The 16,881-nt window shown below is 39.0% G+C and overlaps 1 protein-coding gene across 1 annotated transcript; it reads left to right on the forward strand.

Annotated features, from left to right (window-relative positions):
• The first annotated feature begins 9,297 nt into the window (after positions 1-9,297).
• Positions 9,298-9,630, forward strand: LOC122610256. Its single transcript, XM_043783250.1, has one exon. It carries the CDS (start codon positions 9,298-9,300, stop codon positions 9,628-9,630), a length of 333 nt encoding a protein of 110 aa, XP_043639185.1.
• Positions 9,631-16,881: the final 7,251 nt, after the last annotated feature.

Consider the following 16,881-nt stretch of genomic DNA (forward strand, 5'->3'; position numbering starts at 1 on the left):
CCTTGTCTTTTTCTACCCTAAACCTTCTCAACTGGTTTATGATAGACATAAATCTGGTGTAGGTACCAGTTAATGATTCATTGGGTAGGGCAAAAAATGACTCGTACTTCTTATTCAAAGCCACTTTCCTGGTAACAATAGTATCATCACCACCTTCATACTGGTTCACTAGTTCACCCCACATGCTTTTAGTACTCGGAGAAAGCACTAGTGTGGGAACAAGAGCTTCAGGAACGACCCCAAGGATCATGACTTTTAAGGTAGTGTCAATTTTGACCAGTCTCCTTTCCTCTTCAGACTAGTGTTCCTCCCTCTTTTCCCTTCCAGATCTTGCTCCAGTTGGATCAACAAGTGGATTGAGAGGACTTCTAGGAATATAGGGTCCTTCATTTAAAATTTTAAGCATATTCCTCTCAATACCTGTAACATGTAATAACATCCTAGCTTTCCACATGCCAAATTCATCACCATTCCCACTGAATTTGGGAACAGGATTGTTTGAGTAGTGCACATGCACATGTAGAGAAGCAGGAATAAAAGGTGGTGGTGGTGGATTATTGTTAACATGGTCATTAGTCTGTTCAAATTCATTTATGGGTTGAGGTCCAGCGTTTAAAGGGTTTCCTTGTGTATTCTCTGGGTTGGCCATCAAGAAAATGCAGATCTAGGCAAGTATGTTAGCCTCACTCGATGGTTTAACCCACAAGTGTAGAATACAACAAGTCAAGTAATCACTAGATAGGACTAGTATGAAACGTCAAGTAATCACTAGATTGGACTAGTATTACGATAAATATAAATGCAAGAATATATATAACGTAATACGTACTTAAGCAATATAAAGATAAGCAAGTAAAGTAAATGGTGAGACACTATGTAATTTTCAAGTGTATTTTATTTATTGATATTAAATAAAATACAAGGTTGTTGTGGAACAAGATATTACAAAGTAAGTATCTAAGCAACATATGAATTACAAGTGATCTAATTTTGCTAAATAAACTCCTTGATCGAAATACTTAAAGTTGTGAAGTATAACTGTTTAGATCGAGAGTATTTAAGCAAAGGCACCAAATTGCACAAGTATGTAATTTGGACGAGGAAGTGACTTGGTATTTATAGGCAAAAAGAATAAATATAATATTTTTTTTGCCGTACAAATATGGTTACATGTATTTAAGGAAATTACTTTAATTCCTTAAATGCATTGATTAAAGTACAAGAATAAAGTCACATGATAGTGACTTGTCTTCTAATTAACCAACCACCTTTACATGCGTGTAAGCTTTTAACAAAGGACAAATAGATTGTCCGGGTAAAAACATGTAAAGGCATAAAGTCAATTCCTCGTAATCAGTGTTCAGACTTGTAAGGTCTAGAACACTGATAAGGACTCCAGTCAGGAGATTTGGTAAGTCTTCCCATTAGCTCCGCTATTTGTCAGACTTCTTTCTTCAGACTTCAGTCATCAACTTCAGTGAGAATGTTCTTCAGTAGAAAGATCTTGACTGGAGTGAAGTCCAGTGAACAAATCTGGTGGAATCCAGATTCCTGTACAAGTAAGTTGTTCACTGGTCTTTACATAATTTCTGGACAAATCTTCAGAGGGCTCCAATAGTCACGTCTGGAGCGAGTCCAGTAAATCTGGACCTAACAAGTAAGTTTATATAACTGTTAATATATATCATAAATATTATTATTGTTTACTTTCTCTTTCTCGACACACTATCTCTCTTTTCAAGATTCCGGTCACCACCCACACCGCCGGACTCTCTATCTCCACTGACATTGTCACTCTTTTCACGCTCTATCGACTCTCTCTCCCTCTCTCTATCCCTCCCCCTTTTCTGATTGTGGCGACTCTCACTTCTACTGTTTTGGACCATTGGCGATCGGAAAGAATTTCTACCCCGATTCTTTGAGTTAGAACTTGAGATTGGTACCCAAATGCTCAGAATCTACGTCCCTACAAACCCTGACTAAAAGAAAACCTCGATCTAGCCTTCGTCGGAAAACCTAACAATTAGTCGGAAAAAGTATTTTCGTAATTCTCTTGCGTTTGTTAAAGTTCAAATATACGAAACTGGTTGTAATCGATTCACATTTCAATCGTGTACAAACCCTTTCCAATTTTACATTCCAGTTATCTCATCAGAAAGGCGAACCTCCAGAAAGGCGAACCGTCAAAAAAACGAACCGGTGGTGAAGGGGTTAGTAGAAATACAGATTGAAATATATATAGATTTCTATATGTTTATATGTATATTGATGTTTGAAAATTTCCAAACTCTGATTTTGTGGAATAAATAAAATTGGGTTGGACAAAAAAAAGGGAAAAATGGTTGACTTGAAAATTTGGAAAGAACAGTGGAGGGTGAAGATGATGATGACGAGAAAATGGTAGGAGAAATAATGGTTTTGCCGGAAATGTTTTCGAGAAACATGGTGTAGCCAGAAAAGTTATAAGTCCCAACTCAAGAGATGGTACAAACTGAAGACACCTCTATGTCAATGGTGAGATTACTTTTCAATATAAACACTGAACTAGAAATGACCAGTTGCAGTGAGTGTATACCAAGTTACTGGTTAGATTACTTATAAGGTGACAATAATAAGTAAATGACAATGCAATAAGTAAATACTTGTAAAGTATATAGGTGAGATGATATGTATTTTTCAAGTGTATTTTATTTATTGACTTTAAATAAAATACAACGTTGCCGCGGAACCAAGATAATACAAAAATTTAAATATTCTAACAATCTATGAAATATAATTGATCTAATACTTGGAAATTCTCTTAAACAATCGAAACACTTAAAGTTGTGAAATGTTCCTTTTTGTGATTGATAAAATATTGCACAAGTTCACCAATAGTATGCAAAGTCTGATTATGCAAAGGTTGTTTCTTGGTTGTGCAAAAACCGCTATTTATAGGCAAAGTTGGTATTGGGTTTTCAACTTTACCGTACAAATATGGTTGAGAGCATTTAAGAAAGTCATTTGACATGCTTGATAAAGTAAGACATAAAGCTACTTTATCAACCTGGTTTATGCATTTTTGTACTATAATCAAAAACAATTATTATTGTCCAGATAAAGGTACATGTAACATCCTAAACTTTTCTATCATTCTTTGACTTTGACCGTTAGTTGACTTTGACACCGCTAGTTGCTTAAATGCTTGAGTAATTAACTATTGATGTTTGAATGATAAATGTAATACTTGAACTAGTTACTAATGGTAATAAGATGTTATTATAGTTGTCGGATACTAATTAAGGTGCTCTATCGGTCGTTTGAGTTCCCGGTTTATTAGTTTGAGCCTTAACTGTCGTTAGATTTAAGTTAAGGGCACTTTCGTAATTGTGAAAGGGAGTGGACGGTTTTGAGGGGGATTAGGCAGCCCTAATCCCGAAATTTTTCCAGAATTAAGTGTGTGTAATTGAAGGTATGCCTCCCTTTGTCTTCCTTGCTCAATTCCTTTGATTTCGGGTTGAATCAGAGTGATTAAACGCTTGTAGATCGAATCTCTAATCATCTTTTGTGAAATCCCTTACTTGATGGTTTAACCCACAAGTGTAGAATACGACAAGTCAAATAAGCACTAGATTGGACTAGTATTACAATAAATATAAATGCAAGAATATATATAAAGTAATACGTAACTTAAGCAATATAAAGATAAGCAAGTAAAGTAAATGGTGAGACACAATGTAAATTTCAAGTGTATTTTATTTATTGATATTAAATAAAATACAAGGTTGTTGTGGAACTAAGATATTACAAAGTAAGTATCTAAACAACGTTATGAATTACAAGTGATCTAATATTTGCTAAAAAAACTCTTTTGATCGAAATACTTAAAGTTGTGAAGTAACTGTTTAGATCGAGAGTATCTGAGCAAAGACACCAAATCGCAAAAGTGTAATTTGGACGAGGGAAATGACTTGGTATTTATAGGCAAAAAGAATGAATATAATATTATTTTTGCCGTACAAATATGGCTGCATGCATTTAAGGAAACTACTTTAATTCCTTAAATGCATTGGTTAAAGTACAAGAATAAAGTCACTTGATAGTGACTTGTCTTCTAATTAACCAACCACCTTTACATGCGTGTAAGGCTTTTAACAAAGGACAAATGGATTGTCCGGGTAAAGGCATGTAAAGGCATAAAGTCAATTCCTCGTAATCAGTGTTCAGACTTGTAAGGTCTAGAACACTGTCAAGGACTCCAGTCAGGAGATCTGGTAAGTATGCCAGTGAGCTCCGCTATTTGTCAGACTTCTTCCTTCAGACTTCAATCTTCGACTTCAGTGAGAATGTTCTTCAGTGGAAAGATCTTGACTGGAGTGAAGTCCAGTGAACCAATCTGGTGGAATCCAGATTCCTGTACAAGTAAATAACTCACTGGTCTTCACATAATTTCTGGACAAATCTTCAGAGGGCTCCAGTAGTCACGTCTGGAGCGAGTCCAGTAAATCTGGACCGAACAAGTTCCCCATATTTGTTTAGAAATTATGCAAGGATTTTCAAGCTATTATCTATACAAGTTTGTGCTTGAAAAATCCTTGAAAATTTGACTAAGTCTAATTTTGAAATACTGGAGAGCCACTTTATAGATCATCAGTGTTCCCAGTTTATACATTTTAATTACTAGACTTAATACTGATCAAATACTTGTGAAAAATAAAGCTTGGAACTTATATTTACAGACATCAACTGGTGACAAGTTACAACTTTATAAAATAAGTACAATTATAAGTAAATGATAGAGATTCAGGCCCTTCTTTTTTCAGCATGCCCAGATGGCTCTTCTGTGGCCTTCCTCTTTGAACCTGGAGATGGTGGTGTAGTTAGTGCGATCCTTAGGTCCAACTCCATCTCCATCAGTTCCTTCCTCATCCATTCCTTGCCAATCCTCTTCATAAAATATTTTACATCTTGGGAAACATCTTTACCTCTGTAGGAAAGGCCAATCTCTTTAAGTTCTGACCAACTAAATGCCCTGACTGACGTATTATTTCTTTCATTAGTAAAGTTCCCTTCTCTGAAGATGGATCTCAGCTCCCAGTATTGGTCGGACATCAGCTCTGAATCTTGATAAATGCTCGTACTTTTCTTTTGTCTGAGCCTTCTTTACCATATCATCAACTTCCCTGGACACTTTTCTTTGCTCAGCAGCTTGTTGAACTTTTGCTTTGTTAATTCTTTCTGAAGTGTTCAAGGGAATGAAGGTGCTAAGATTTGCATCTCTGGTAGCTTTTGTTTGTCTGGCTGGTGCCTTGGGTAATCCCTTGATTTTCTTCCTATATTCATTTTCCAGAGCAGTAGCATTTCTCCTTATTTGATCCTAGACTGCTTTCAATTTTTCTTTTCTCTGGGCAATGAGATCCAGTATGCTCACACCATAAATTTTAGCATCATATACTTGTTCTTCTTGGGATACATGGATTGAATATGAACATCATCCAAAGCATCCAGACATTTCTTAAGTCTGGGATCATCCTTCATCTTTTTATATACTTCAATATGAATGCCTAACCTGACAGCATTATAAGAATCCAGAGTCCCATGATTGGCCATATCTAACTTGTGAGCAATCAAGTCATCCTTCATATTTTTCTTGAAAATTTCAATTAAGATGCACTCTTGCTCCAGTCTTTTTGCCTTGGCCTCATCAGCAGGTACAAGCTCTTCTTCTGCTTCTTCAGTTTCTTCTCCAGACACCTCATGCTTTCGTCTGACCCTTTTTAGTGTAGTAGCGATGTCTGGGAAGTCTTCAAATACTGGCTCACTGGCATCAGTACCAGCAGCCTCTTTATCAATCTGAACACTACCTTCAGTACCAGTGACCTCTTGAGCTTGTTGTGCACTGGCATCAGTACCAGGCACATTTGTTCCAACCACCTTCTTCCAAACTTCGATTTTTCTTTGAAGATCACTAGATTTTTCCCACTTGGAATGATCTCCAGTTTGGGACGAGAGATGATTCCATATCTGGTCAATGGTATGTCTATCTGAAGATCCGAAGGTTCTGTCGGCTACTGGAGTTATAGTATTGACAGTTTTTCGTAAAGCCACAACTTCTTTCTTAACAATTTCCAGTTATTGTGGAAAATGTTTGGGCAACTCTCCTTCGAACATTCTGACCACTTGTGGCAACAACCCATCTTGTAGATTTCTCAAAATAGACCCGGAAATCTCTTCAGTGATTTCCTTCAGCATATCACCTCTAAATCTTTGTACAACTGCATTACTAATACTGCTGACAACAAAAGTCTGGTCAAGGGTTGGCCTGCTTGCCAGATTGCTTATTCTGGTGGTCAAATTCTGAACCTCACCAGTCAGACTTGCCAAAGGTTAAACAATTTCGGCTTTGAGGGCAGTCTGGACTGATGTCACCATATCCTCCTTTAATTCCTGGACTGCAACTTGTATAAATTCAGAATTTTTATTTGTTGCCACTACAAGTTCATCCAGTTTCTCGAAGACCATCTTCTCATTCCCAACAAAAACATCTATTTCTGACTTCATAGAATTGGAAATTAAGGATTTAAAGTCGATGACAACTGAGAAGATGTCTGGAGGGATCTCTCTAGGTCCGCCACCTTATAAAAAAGGCCTTGGACCTCGGTGGAAGAAGAAATGGAGAGACCACCGGAAGGATTGGTGATTCTGGTGAGGGAATGATGACACACCCTGCCTGAGTCACGAAGCATGTCATGAAGGTCGCGCGTAACAAAGGACGCACGAAAGATTAAAAAGGATAAGAATTGTTTCCCTACAAAATAGAGATTTGTTCTTATCAAAAGGCCGACATTTATGGAAATAATATCCCTTGGAGAAAACCCTAAATCTTGGCCTATTTCCCAAGCCTAAGACGTTCATATAAAAGAGACGTGATGAGGCGCCATTTCGGAGAGAACACACCCTCGACATAACCAATCAGATCCTTGGAATGCTCAAACAAGATATACACATACATCAATTGGCGTAAAGAGATTCACTCTACCTTTGGGGAATCGCCAACAAACAAACAAAGATACCCATCATCCCCCTTCTAAACCTAATCTCGGTTTGGTGTACAAATATTTGGCGCCATCCGTGGGACCTCATCTAGAATCAAGAACCCACGACAAAGATTTTTGTGCGCTCACGCCGCAAGAAATGGTGAAGAAGAACAAGAGCAGGCCCCTAAAGGACAGAAGGGCAGCCCTGGCGATCAGCCAAGGAACCGCCAGTCACCAAGATCCGTGTCGGATCAAGACAGAAGGTTTCTATTTCCCTCCCTTGGGAAAGGAAAAACCATCTAACAAGCCGCTCATTATTCAAACCACGGTGTACAACATCGAAGTGAGAAGGGTCTACTTAGATAGTGGAAGTGAGTGTGACGTGATCTTTGAACACTGCTTCCTCAAACTACCAGACGCCTTGCGAGCCCTAAAGATAGACCTCTCGGGGACCGTTAATCGGCTTCTCGGGAGAATACGCATGGCCGTTGGGGGAAATCGACTTGGACATCACCATCAGCGACGGAACACATGAAAGAACCGAGACTCTGGATCTTTCGATAGTGCGCTCCCCATCACCCTATAATATTCTCCTGGGGAGAACCGCAATGCAAAAGCTGCAGATAGTGCCCTCAGTGATTCACAGGCTTATAAAGTTCCGATCCAAGGCAGGGATAGGAATGATCCACTCCACCTACGAGGCAGCTAAGCAAGTCAGTGACGTAAAAAGGGGCAACAACGCAAGCCCGTCCGTCCCGAAGGATACGTAAGAAGAGGAAAATACGATGAAGGTCAGAATCAACCCTGATTACCCTGACCAAACAATCTCTATTGGTGTGCACCTTTCGGATGGATGCAAATACAAGCTCCGAAAATTGCTACAGGCGAACATGGACATTTTCGCCTTGGAATACAAAGACATGACCGGAGTGCCTTGGATCCTCACGTTGGAAGGCAAGCCCTTCGTGACGGAGCATCGCTTGAACGAGCGAAAGCATGTAGAACTGGTTCACCAAAAAAAAGCGCAGCCTCTCCGGCATAATAAGAAAGTCCACCTACCCAATATGGATCGCTAACCCCGTAATGGTGAGAAAGGGGGACTGGGGATGGCAGATGTGTGTCAATTTCACAAACATAAACAAGGCTTGCCCCAATGACTGCTATCCCATGCCGGAAATTGATTGGAAGGTGGAGTCACTGACGGAACATAAACTAAAGTGCTTCTTGGATGCATACAAAGGGTACCACCAAATACAAATGGCGGAAGAAGATGAAGATAAGACAACATTCTACACGAGTAGGGGGACCTACTATTATAGAAAGATGCCATTTGGTTTAAAGAACGCATGGGCAATGTACCAACGATTGGTTGATAAAGCCTTCACGACGCAAATAGGGAGGAACCTGGAAGCATATGTGGACGATATGGTCATCAAAAGCTTAGACGAGGAAGGCCTCATGGAGGATGTACTCGAGACCTTCGGGAACCTTCGTAGGATAAACATGAAGCTGAACCCTAAAAAATGCTCCTTCGGTGTAGAGGAAGGCAAATTTTTAGGATATTACATCAGCAACAAAGGGATCCACGCAAACCCCTCGAAGATAAATAAATTAAAGCAGATCCCAGCGCCGAAAAAAAATAAGGAAGCCCAGAGCTTAAACGGCAAACTCGCAGCACTCAGTCGCTATCTTTCCAGGGCCGCAGACAGGCAGCTCCCCTTCTTTAAGATATTGAAGGGCTGCGCCAGCAACAATGACTTCAAATGGACGGACGAAACAAACAAAGCACTAGAACAAATGAAAGAATATATCACAGACCTGCCAACACTTACAGCCCCAAGACCAAAAGAAACTCTCTTCGTGTATCAAATCCCGATTTATTTCATAAGCAGGGTCCTACAAGGCGGAGAAGCCAACTACCTAGAGCTAGAAAAGCTTACCCTGGCGTTAGTTCATGCAGCACGTAGGTTGCGAAGGTACTTCCAGGCACACCTTATCGTTGTTTTGTCTGATAAACCGATAAAACAAATACTGGTGAAGCCGGAAGAATCAGGACGAGTAGCTAAGTGGGCCATCGAGTTGGGAGAACATGACATAGAATTTAGAGCAAGGAATGCAGTTAAAGGACAGGTGTTGACTGACTTCATTACGGAAGTCCATGAAGGAAAAAAACTCCATGATGCATTCTGTATTGTTGGAGGTGATAGGAAGCGTCTAACATGACACCTGGAAGTTGTACACTGATGGGGCCGCTAGTTCAGACGGTTGTGGGGTGGGCCTCATGTTATTTATCCTGGAGGACAAAGAATTCACTTATGCGCTGAGGTTTGAGTTCGATGTAACCAACAACGAGGCCGAGTATGAAGCATTACTAGCAGGGTTGCAAATGGCCAGGGACATGAAGATCCGCAATATCCATGCATACGTTGACTCCCAGTTAGTGGCGTGTCAAGTGAAAGGGGAGTACGATGCGAAGCAGGGAACAACAAAGCTATATCTACAAAAGGTGCGGGAATTGATAGAATGCTTCAGTCATTTCGAGATAGAGCACATTCGAAGAAACCAGAACAAAAAAGCAGATGCCTTGAGCAAGTTAGCTTTGCTCACATTTTGACATTTAGGAAAACAAGTACTGGTAGAAGTCCTGAAGGAAAGATCAATAGAAGAAAAACAGGTTTCGGACCTTGTAGAGGAGGAAGGAAAGAATTGGATGACTCCCATTAGAAAACCCTAAATCTTGGCCTAGTTCCCAAGCCTAAGACATTCATATAAAAAGGACGTGATGCGGCGCCATTTCGGAGAGAACACACCCTCGACATAACCAATCAGATCCTTGGAACGCTCAAACAAGATATACACATACATCAATTAGCGTAGAGAGATTCACTCTACCTTCGGGGAATCGCCAACAAACAACCAAAAACACCCATCATCCCCTTCTAAACCTAATCTTGGTTTGGTGTACAAACAGGGAAGACACTGGCATCACCCTTGTGATATTTCGTGTTGCATTAATGTTGACCTGGTCTTCCTAAGAAGTTTGAAATGGTGATATGATTGGTGGTGCAAAACCGGAGACTGATGATGGATGTGTTGAAGAATCTGGTGGAGGTGATGTTGTATTTTCCGGTGGAGGTGGTGGCATTTCAGTTAGAATTGACTGGGAGACCGAAGTAATAGTATGATCAACTTTCTCTTCTCCCAGAAAACTCATACTGACATCAAAGTCATTTCCTTCAGAAAGTGGAGAATCAACCATATCCCATTCTGAGCCGGTTCCACTTGCCTGGTCATCCACTTGAACATTCTCACTCAACCTATTTAAATAAATCTGAGCCTCATGTTCTAGATTTTCTTCCCTTTCAACATTTTCAACAATTAAGGACCCATCCTCATTCATAATATCACCAGCCGAAGAAGTTGAGACTGGAATAACTAGAAGTGAAGCTCCAGTCATCCCAGCCTGTGCAATAGATGTGTCAGAAATATGGCTTTGTTCAAGGGGGTGAGCTGACACGGACTCTATTGAGAGTTGGGCTAACTCTCTATTATCTTCACCATTTCCTCCTACTAGAATTTCGGAAGTGGTTGCTTGCAAGGTTCCCAAATTTACATCTCCAGAATCCTGTTGGGAGGATTCTGGATGGCTAGTCTGGGCACTACAAGGATTGACCAATTCTCCTCCTCTCCTAAGACGTCGGTTATTATTTCTTGGTCTTCTGGGAGGTTCGGGGATAACAATTTCATTCTGCTGTGGGTCAGGAACCACCTATGTAATGGGTGGCACCCTTTCAACCATGAGGACTTTAGTAGGTCCCTCATTATTTTGAGGCCTGCCTGAAGCCTCTCCTGAGCCAGCTTGTGTTGCTGTGTCAGTTTCATCAAGGTTTTGAAATTGGTAAATCATGACAGACGGGATCTCAACTTCACCAGTAGCAGATTTTAAATTTGAGAGATCCCTCATGAATTCACACAAAGAAAAATGACTCGTATTAAAATCATATTCACGACCCAATGCACTTTTAAAAACCAAGGATAAAAAGCGAATAAATGGTATGAAAGCCTTTCTACCTTTCACCTTGACTCTTTCAACCAGATCATCAAAAAATATTTGGGCAAAATCTACCCGATATCCATGCCATAAGGAGTAAGCAATCTTCAGATGAGTCTGGTTGATCTGATCTAGCCCACCAGAACTTCCTCCAAGACACTCAACGATGTGGGTGAAGAAATATCTCCAAGAATCTATCAGCTTGCTCATATAAATGGTTCCTTTTCTTGTTAACTGACCATGAGCATCCATTTTGTCTTGGTGGCCCATCAAACGACAAACTTCCCTTGTATTTATTCCAGAAGGGAGAAGAACAGGCAACTCATTTTCATCAATATAATCGAGTTGTAAAGCATCTCTTAATGTATCAACAATAAGAGAGAAAGATTTGGTGCCATTTTTTAGAGTATAGTAAATGGTATTTTCGGATTCTTTATAATCAGCAGTATAGCAGAATTCACATAAATACTCATGATACATTTTATTTGGATTTAAAGTAAGGGCACCATACAGAGGACCAGAACAAAAGAAAGTCTGGAGGTGGCCACGTGATTTGTAGAAAGAGAAAGTCTGGCCATCCAATTGTTCATGTTGATCCTGATGGCTTTGGGACCAAGATTTACATATCGAGGCTTTTTCATAGCCTCTATAGGATTGTATTCGGTGGCGAGGAGATTTTTTGGTGAAGCTTTTGGTGCCATTTGATAGGAATAATGAAAATAAAACTGAAATTAGGGTTTACGAAGAGGAGTTATGAAGAAAGAGAGTGATGATTGGAATTGAATGAAGGAAAAGAGTAAATGAAAGAATTTAGAGAGATTTTGGGAGTAAATGATTTTCGAAGTGAAAGTAAATGAAGATGAAAAAGGAAATTATATAGGAGAGAGAAAAATGGAATTCAAAACGGTTAATTTGAAATATTTCAAAACAATTTTGATTGGTTTTGACATCCGCATTTAATGTTTCCCATCACACATAAATGTATGACGGTTGACAGCCCACTAATAACTACCAAAAATTCACTTTTTATTATCCCAAGGTAACAAATCCCACTAAATATTTGAAAAGATATGCCACGTAGGATAATATAATAAATATCCTTTTGAAAGGGTTTGCATATGTGGCACGCACTAACATCAGGTGAACACATGTTATTTCTGACAACCATGACTCAAGTTTTAATGCATCTGGAGGATGACTGGTCACTCCAGTAGCACTGGTAGATTAGTCTAGTGAAACATGCATTAAATGGTACACTAGAGGGACAATGTACCCTAGAGACCTCAAACACGCACTTCAAAAATAGAAAGACAAGTGAGAGGAACACATTTACAAATCAATTTTCATTACTTCAAACACGCACTTCAACTATCTAAATATTTAATGAGAGGGACACATTTACAAGGTTCCAGTAGAATTTTCCACAAAAATTCTGCAGAGGAAAAATAAATTAATAAATTCCCCCTGAAATTAAGACATTTTTAGGATAAAAATTCTGGTCGAGTCTTCCCCCTGGAATGGTGATCCATTAATCTATCAGTGCAATATCACTGAGGCGTTCGATAGCTTTACTGGCATACATTTATAAATCTGGAATCAAAGAACCTTGCTAGTGTCACAAAGGCGTTCATAACAAGGTTCCAGATTAAGGGTTCAACATTCCCAACTCACTAACAAGATATTGAAAAGTTTTCTCATCCAAAGGTTTTGTAAATATGTCAGCGAGTTGTTTGTTAGTGGGGATGAAGTGGATTTCAACATCATTTTTCATAACATGATCATGAATGAAATGATACCTGACATCAATGTGTTTCGTCTTGGAGTGCATGACTGGATTGTTTGAGATAGCAATGACACTGGTATTATCACACAATATAGGAGTCTTTGTATACTTAATACCATAATCAAGCAACTGGTTCTTCATCCAGGTATCTGAGCCCAACAACTGGCTGCAGACACATATTCTGCTTCAGCAGTGGATAATGAGACAAAAGTTTGCTTCTTACTGGTCCAGCTCACCAGTTTGCCACCAAGGAAATGACATCCACTAGTAGTGGATTTCCTGTTTATCTTACAACCTGCATGATCTGAATCTGAATAGCCCATTAGATCTAAGCCTGAGCCTTTGGGATACCAAAGACCCAAACTGGGAGCACCCTTAAGGTATTTCAGAATGCGCTTTACAGCCGCCAGATGAGATTCTTTTGGGTTAGACTGATATCTGGCACAAAGACAAGTTGCAAACATTATATCTGGTCTACTGGCTGTTAAATACATCAGTGAATCAATTATACCTCTATAGGCAGTGGTGTTCACTGGTTTCCCATCAGGGTCTGAATCTATATTTAAAGGTGCAGAAATTGGAGTTGCCTTAGATGGTGAAGAATTCATATCAAATTTTCTTAAAATATCTCTAACATATTTTTCTTGATTAAGAAAAGTACCATCACTGGTTTGTTTAATTTGGAGTTCTAGAAAAAAATGTTAATTCACCCATCAAACTCATTTCAAATTTTGAAGACATAATTTTTGAAAATTTCTTGCACAAAGATTTATCAGTAGAGCCAAAAATAATATCATCAACATAAACTTGTACCAACAAAAGATTACCTCTTTCACGAAAAATAAATAAGGTATTGTCAATTACACCTCTTTTGAAACCGTTTTCAAATAAGTGTTTAGTCAGAGTATCATACCAGGCTCTAGGGGCTAGTCTGAGGCCATACAGTGCCTTGTCTAGATGATATACCTAATGCGGATGCTTTTCATCAATGAAGTCTGGTGGTTGCTTGACGTAAACTTCTTCTAATTCTCCATTCAAAAATGCACTCTTGACGTCCATTTGGTAGACCTTGAACTTATGATGAGCAGCAAAGGCTAAAAACATTCTGATGGCTTCTAGCCTTGCTACAGGAGCAAATGATTCTTCAAAGTCAAGATCTGTCTGGACGTACCCTTGTGCCACTAATCTGGCCTTATTTCTTATCACGTGTTCATCTTCATCAACCTTATTCCTGAAGATCCATCTGGTTCCAATTGGTTCTCTCTTGCCAGCTGGAGGAGGAACTAGATACCAAACTTTGTTTCGTTCGAACTGGTGAAGCTCTTCTTGCATATCTATCACCCAACTTGGGTCATTCATTGCCTCGTCAATCTTCTTCGGTTCAATCAGTGATAAGAAGCTGACATATAAATATTGTTCACTGGAGGCACTTCTGGTCTGAACCCCTCCAGATGAATCACCAATGATTTGATCAATTGGGTGATTTCTGGTCTATTTAGAGTATTGAACGGGATTGTTATGAACAACAATAACAGTGCAAGTATTCAATTTATTTTCTGGAAGAGGATCTTGCCAGACAACTTCAACGTCTTCATCGGAATCTGTAAGATCACGATTTGCATCATGAAATTCTTCATTTAAAGTCATTTCTTGAATTACTGGATCAAAATCAATTGGAGCTGATATTGGAGGTGTAGTACGAACATCTGATCCAATAACAAGTTCAGAGGGTAGTTTGAAACTTATTGAAGGACAAAATGAAGTATTACTGAGAGGATTTTCAATTTGCACTGGTTCCAAGTCAGGATGACTGGAAACATCTTCAGATGAATCTTTGATTTTTTGGCGGAGAATTAAGGGTTGGCGGAGGATTTATTGTAGTTGATATCACCAAAGATAATTTGATTTTTTGGCGGAGAATTAAGGGTTGGCTTTTTATTGATTGCTTCATTGGACTCATCGAATGTGACATGTATTGACTCCTGGACCCATTCCAGTCTCTTGTTGTAGACTCTGAAGGCCTTGTGAATGGCTGAATATCCTAAGAAATATCCTTCATTAGCTTTGGCATCAAGTTTGCCTAACTTGTTAGTTCATGATTCTCAGTGAAATGAGCATTCTAGATATGTGTTGTATATTTGTGTATAATTTCAAGTCTTGGAATTATCTTGTAATTACCGTTTGTCTTAATACCCTGGTATATTTTGTGAAAGCCAATTGGGATCCAACTTATGTTTATATGTTTGTTTATTATTTGTATTTTGCAGGTTTTAGACATAACATGTAAAGAGTCTTTAAGTTAATATTGTTTCTGCGTATTAACAACATTTGAGATATTAACTTAATGTACTTCCAGAGGGAAGTTAAGATATTTGTGTTGCTGCATATTTACATCAGTATGAACATTAATCTTATATACACACTTCCAATAGGTAATATTGACGACACTGTTTTTGCGTATTCACAGCAGTTGAAATGTGACAAAGGCTAATGCTAGTTCTGCGTATCTTTACAGCAGTTAAAGCATTAGTTGAGTTAATGTCGGTTCTGCGTCTTGATAACAGTAAAGATATTAACTTAGAGTACAATGCTGGTTATGCGTCTTAACAGCAGTAAAGACATTTACTCACCATATCCAAAGTGTTATTTGAGGGTTCTTAGGAACAAGCAAAAAGTCTTGCTTGGTCAAAGTAAGAACACTCAAATGTTCATTTGAGAGTTTCTAAGAAACAAGCAAAAGTATGCTTGCTCTCAAGAACTCTCAAATGGTTTGAGAGTTTCTGTGGAAACAAGGAAAAGTATGATATGCCCACAGAAACACGCAAACTGGCCAAAACCCTAATGGGCTTGGGCTTGGAAACATGCATGGGCATGCGTGTTTCAGAACACGCATATAGCCATTTGCGTATTCCTAGCCCTTGCCTATAAATAGTGGGTGTGTGTCATGCGTATTCGAACAAGAGTGTAGAGAGAGAAACGAGCAAATCCTAGAGAGAGAAAACGAAGAACACGCACGGTTGATCTTGTGGGTAATACTTGCCTCGTGCACGAACCGCAAACACACACCCGGTCCCCCGAACGGCTCGTAAATTGCAAGTTACCACGTGTTTGGTAAGGTGCGTCCAAAGAGCCGTTCCCGGAGTGTTTATCATCATGTAAAAGATATATATATATATATATAGTGATATATATATCATCTAAAGGTAGATATATAAGACGTGGGTTATTTCGAGAAATTTCCGCACCTCGACATATCCTTAAGTCGATCTCTGGTTTGATAGTAGTACAAGATCAGAGGGACTTACAACTGGTATCAGAGCCAGGTTCTCGTAACCTTGGTTAGAGATTGACAACGGTTTTGTGGTATCCCTTTATTTACGTGAGTTAGGTGAAATTTAATCTTTGGGCAGGTTTTTGAAAAAAAGGTTCAAACTTGTTGCCAAATATTGATTAATCTATATCCTAATATAATTTTCTCATAATCTTGTGTATCCTTGAGCAATATCGGGCTCGGGATCTAAGAAATTGTGGGAAAGTGGTGTTTGTGTGTTCTTGATAAGTGTACTATGCGTGTTCTTGAACACTAGTACCTTTCGTGCGCGTTTTGATATTACCAAGGCTTTTCTGTGTTCTTGTGTTTTGCTTGTTCTTGAAATTTTGAGAGTTCTTAATATTTTGTGTGTTTCTTGAACTTTGTGTGTTTCTTGAACGGTGCACGTTTCTCCTAGTTTGCGTGTTCTCAGATTTTGCGCATTCTTGGACCATTTGCGTGTTCCTGGTGTTTGCGTGTTCCTACATTTTTGCGTGTTTCATTTGCGTGTTCCCAGTTTTCATGTTCTTATCAGGTTTGTATGTTTATAAGTTGAACCACATACACAATGGTTGCAAACTATCTTAATCAATTAATACTAATGGACCATGAGACTGGTAAAGGGTAATTCACCACCCAAGCTAATGATCATAGACTAATACTTTTCTTAGAACGGTCGATTTGAATCCTTTATGCAATTCACTGATATTAGAATGTGCAC

This window comes from Erigeron canadensis, chromosome 8 (genome assembly GCF_010389155.1).
Source record: "Erigeron canadensis isolate Cc75 chromosome 8, C_canadensis_v1, whole genome shotgun sequence".
Taxonomy (NCBI): domain Eukaryota; kingdom Viridiplantae; phylum Streptophyta; class Magnoliopsida; order Asterales; family Asteraceae; genus Erigeron; species Erigeron canadensis.

Coding starts and splice junctions, on each gene's coding strand:
- LOC122610256 (XM_043783250.1), top strand. CDS start 9,298: ATGTTATTTATCCTGGAGGACAAAGAATTCACTTATGCGCTGAGGTTT.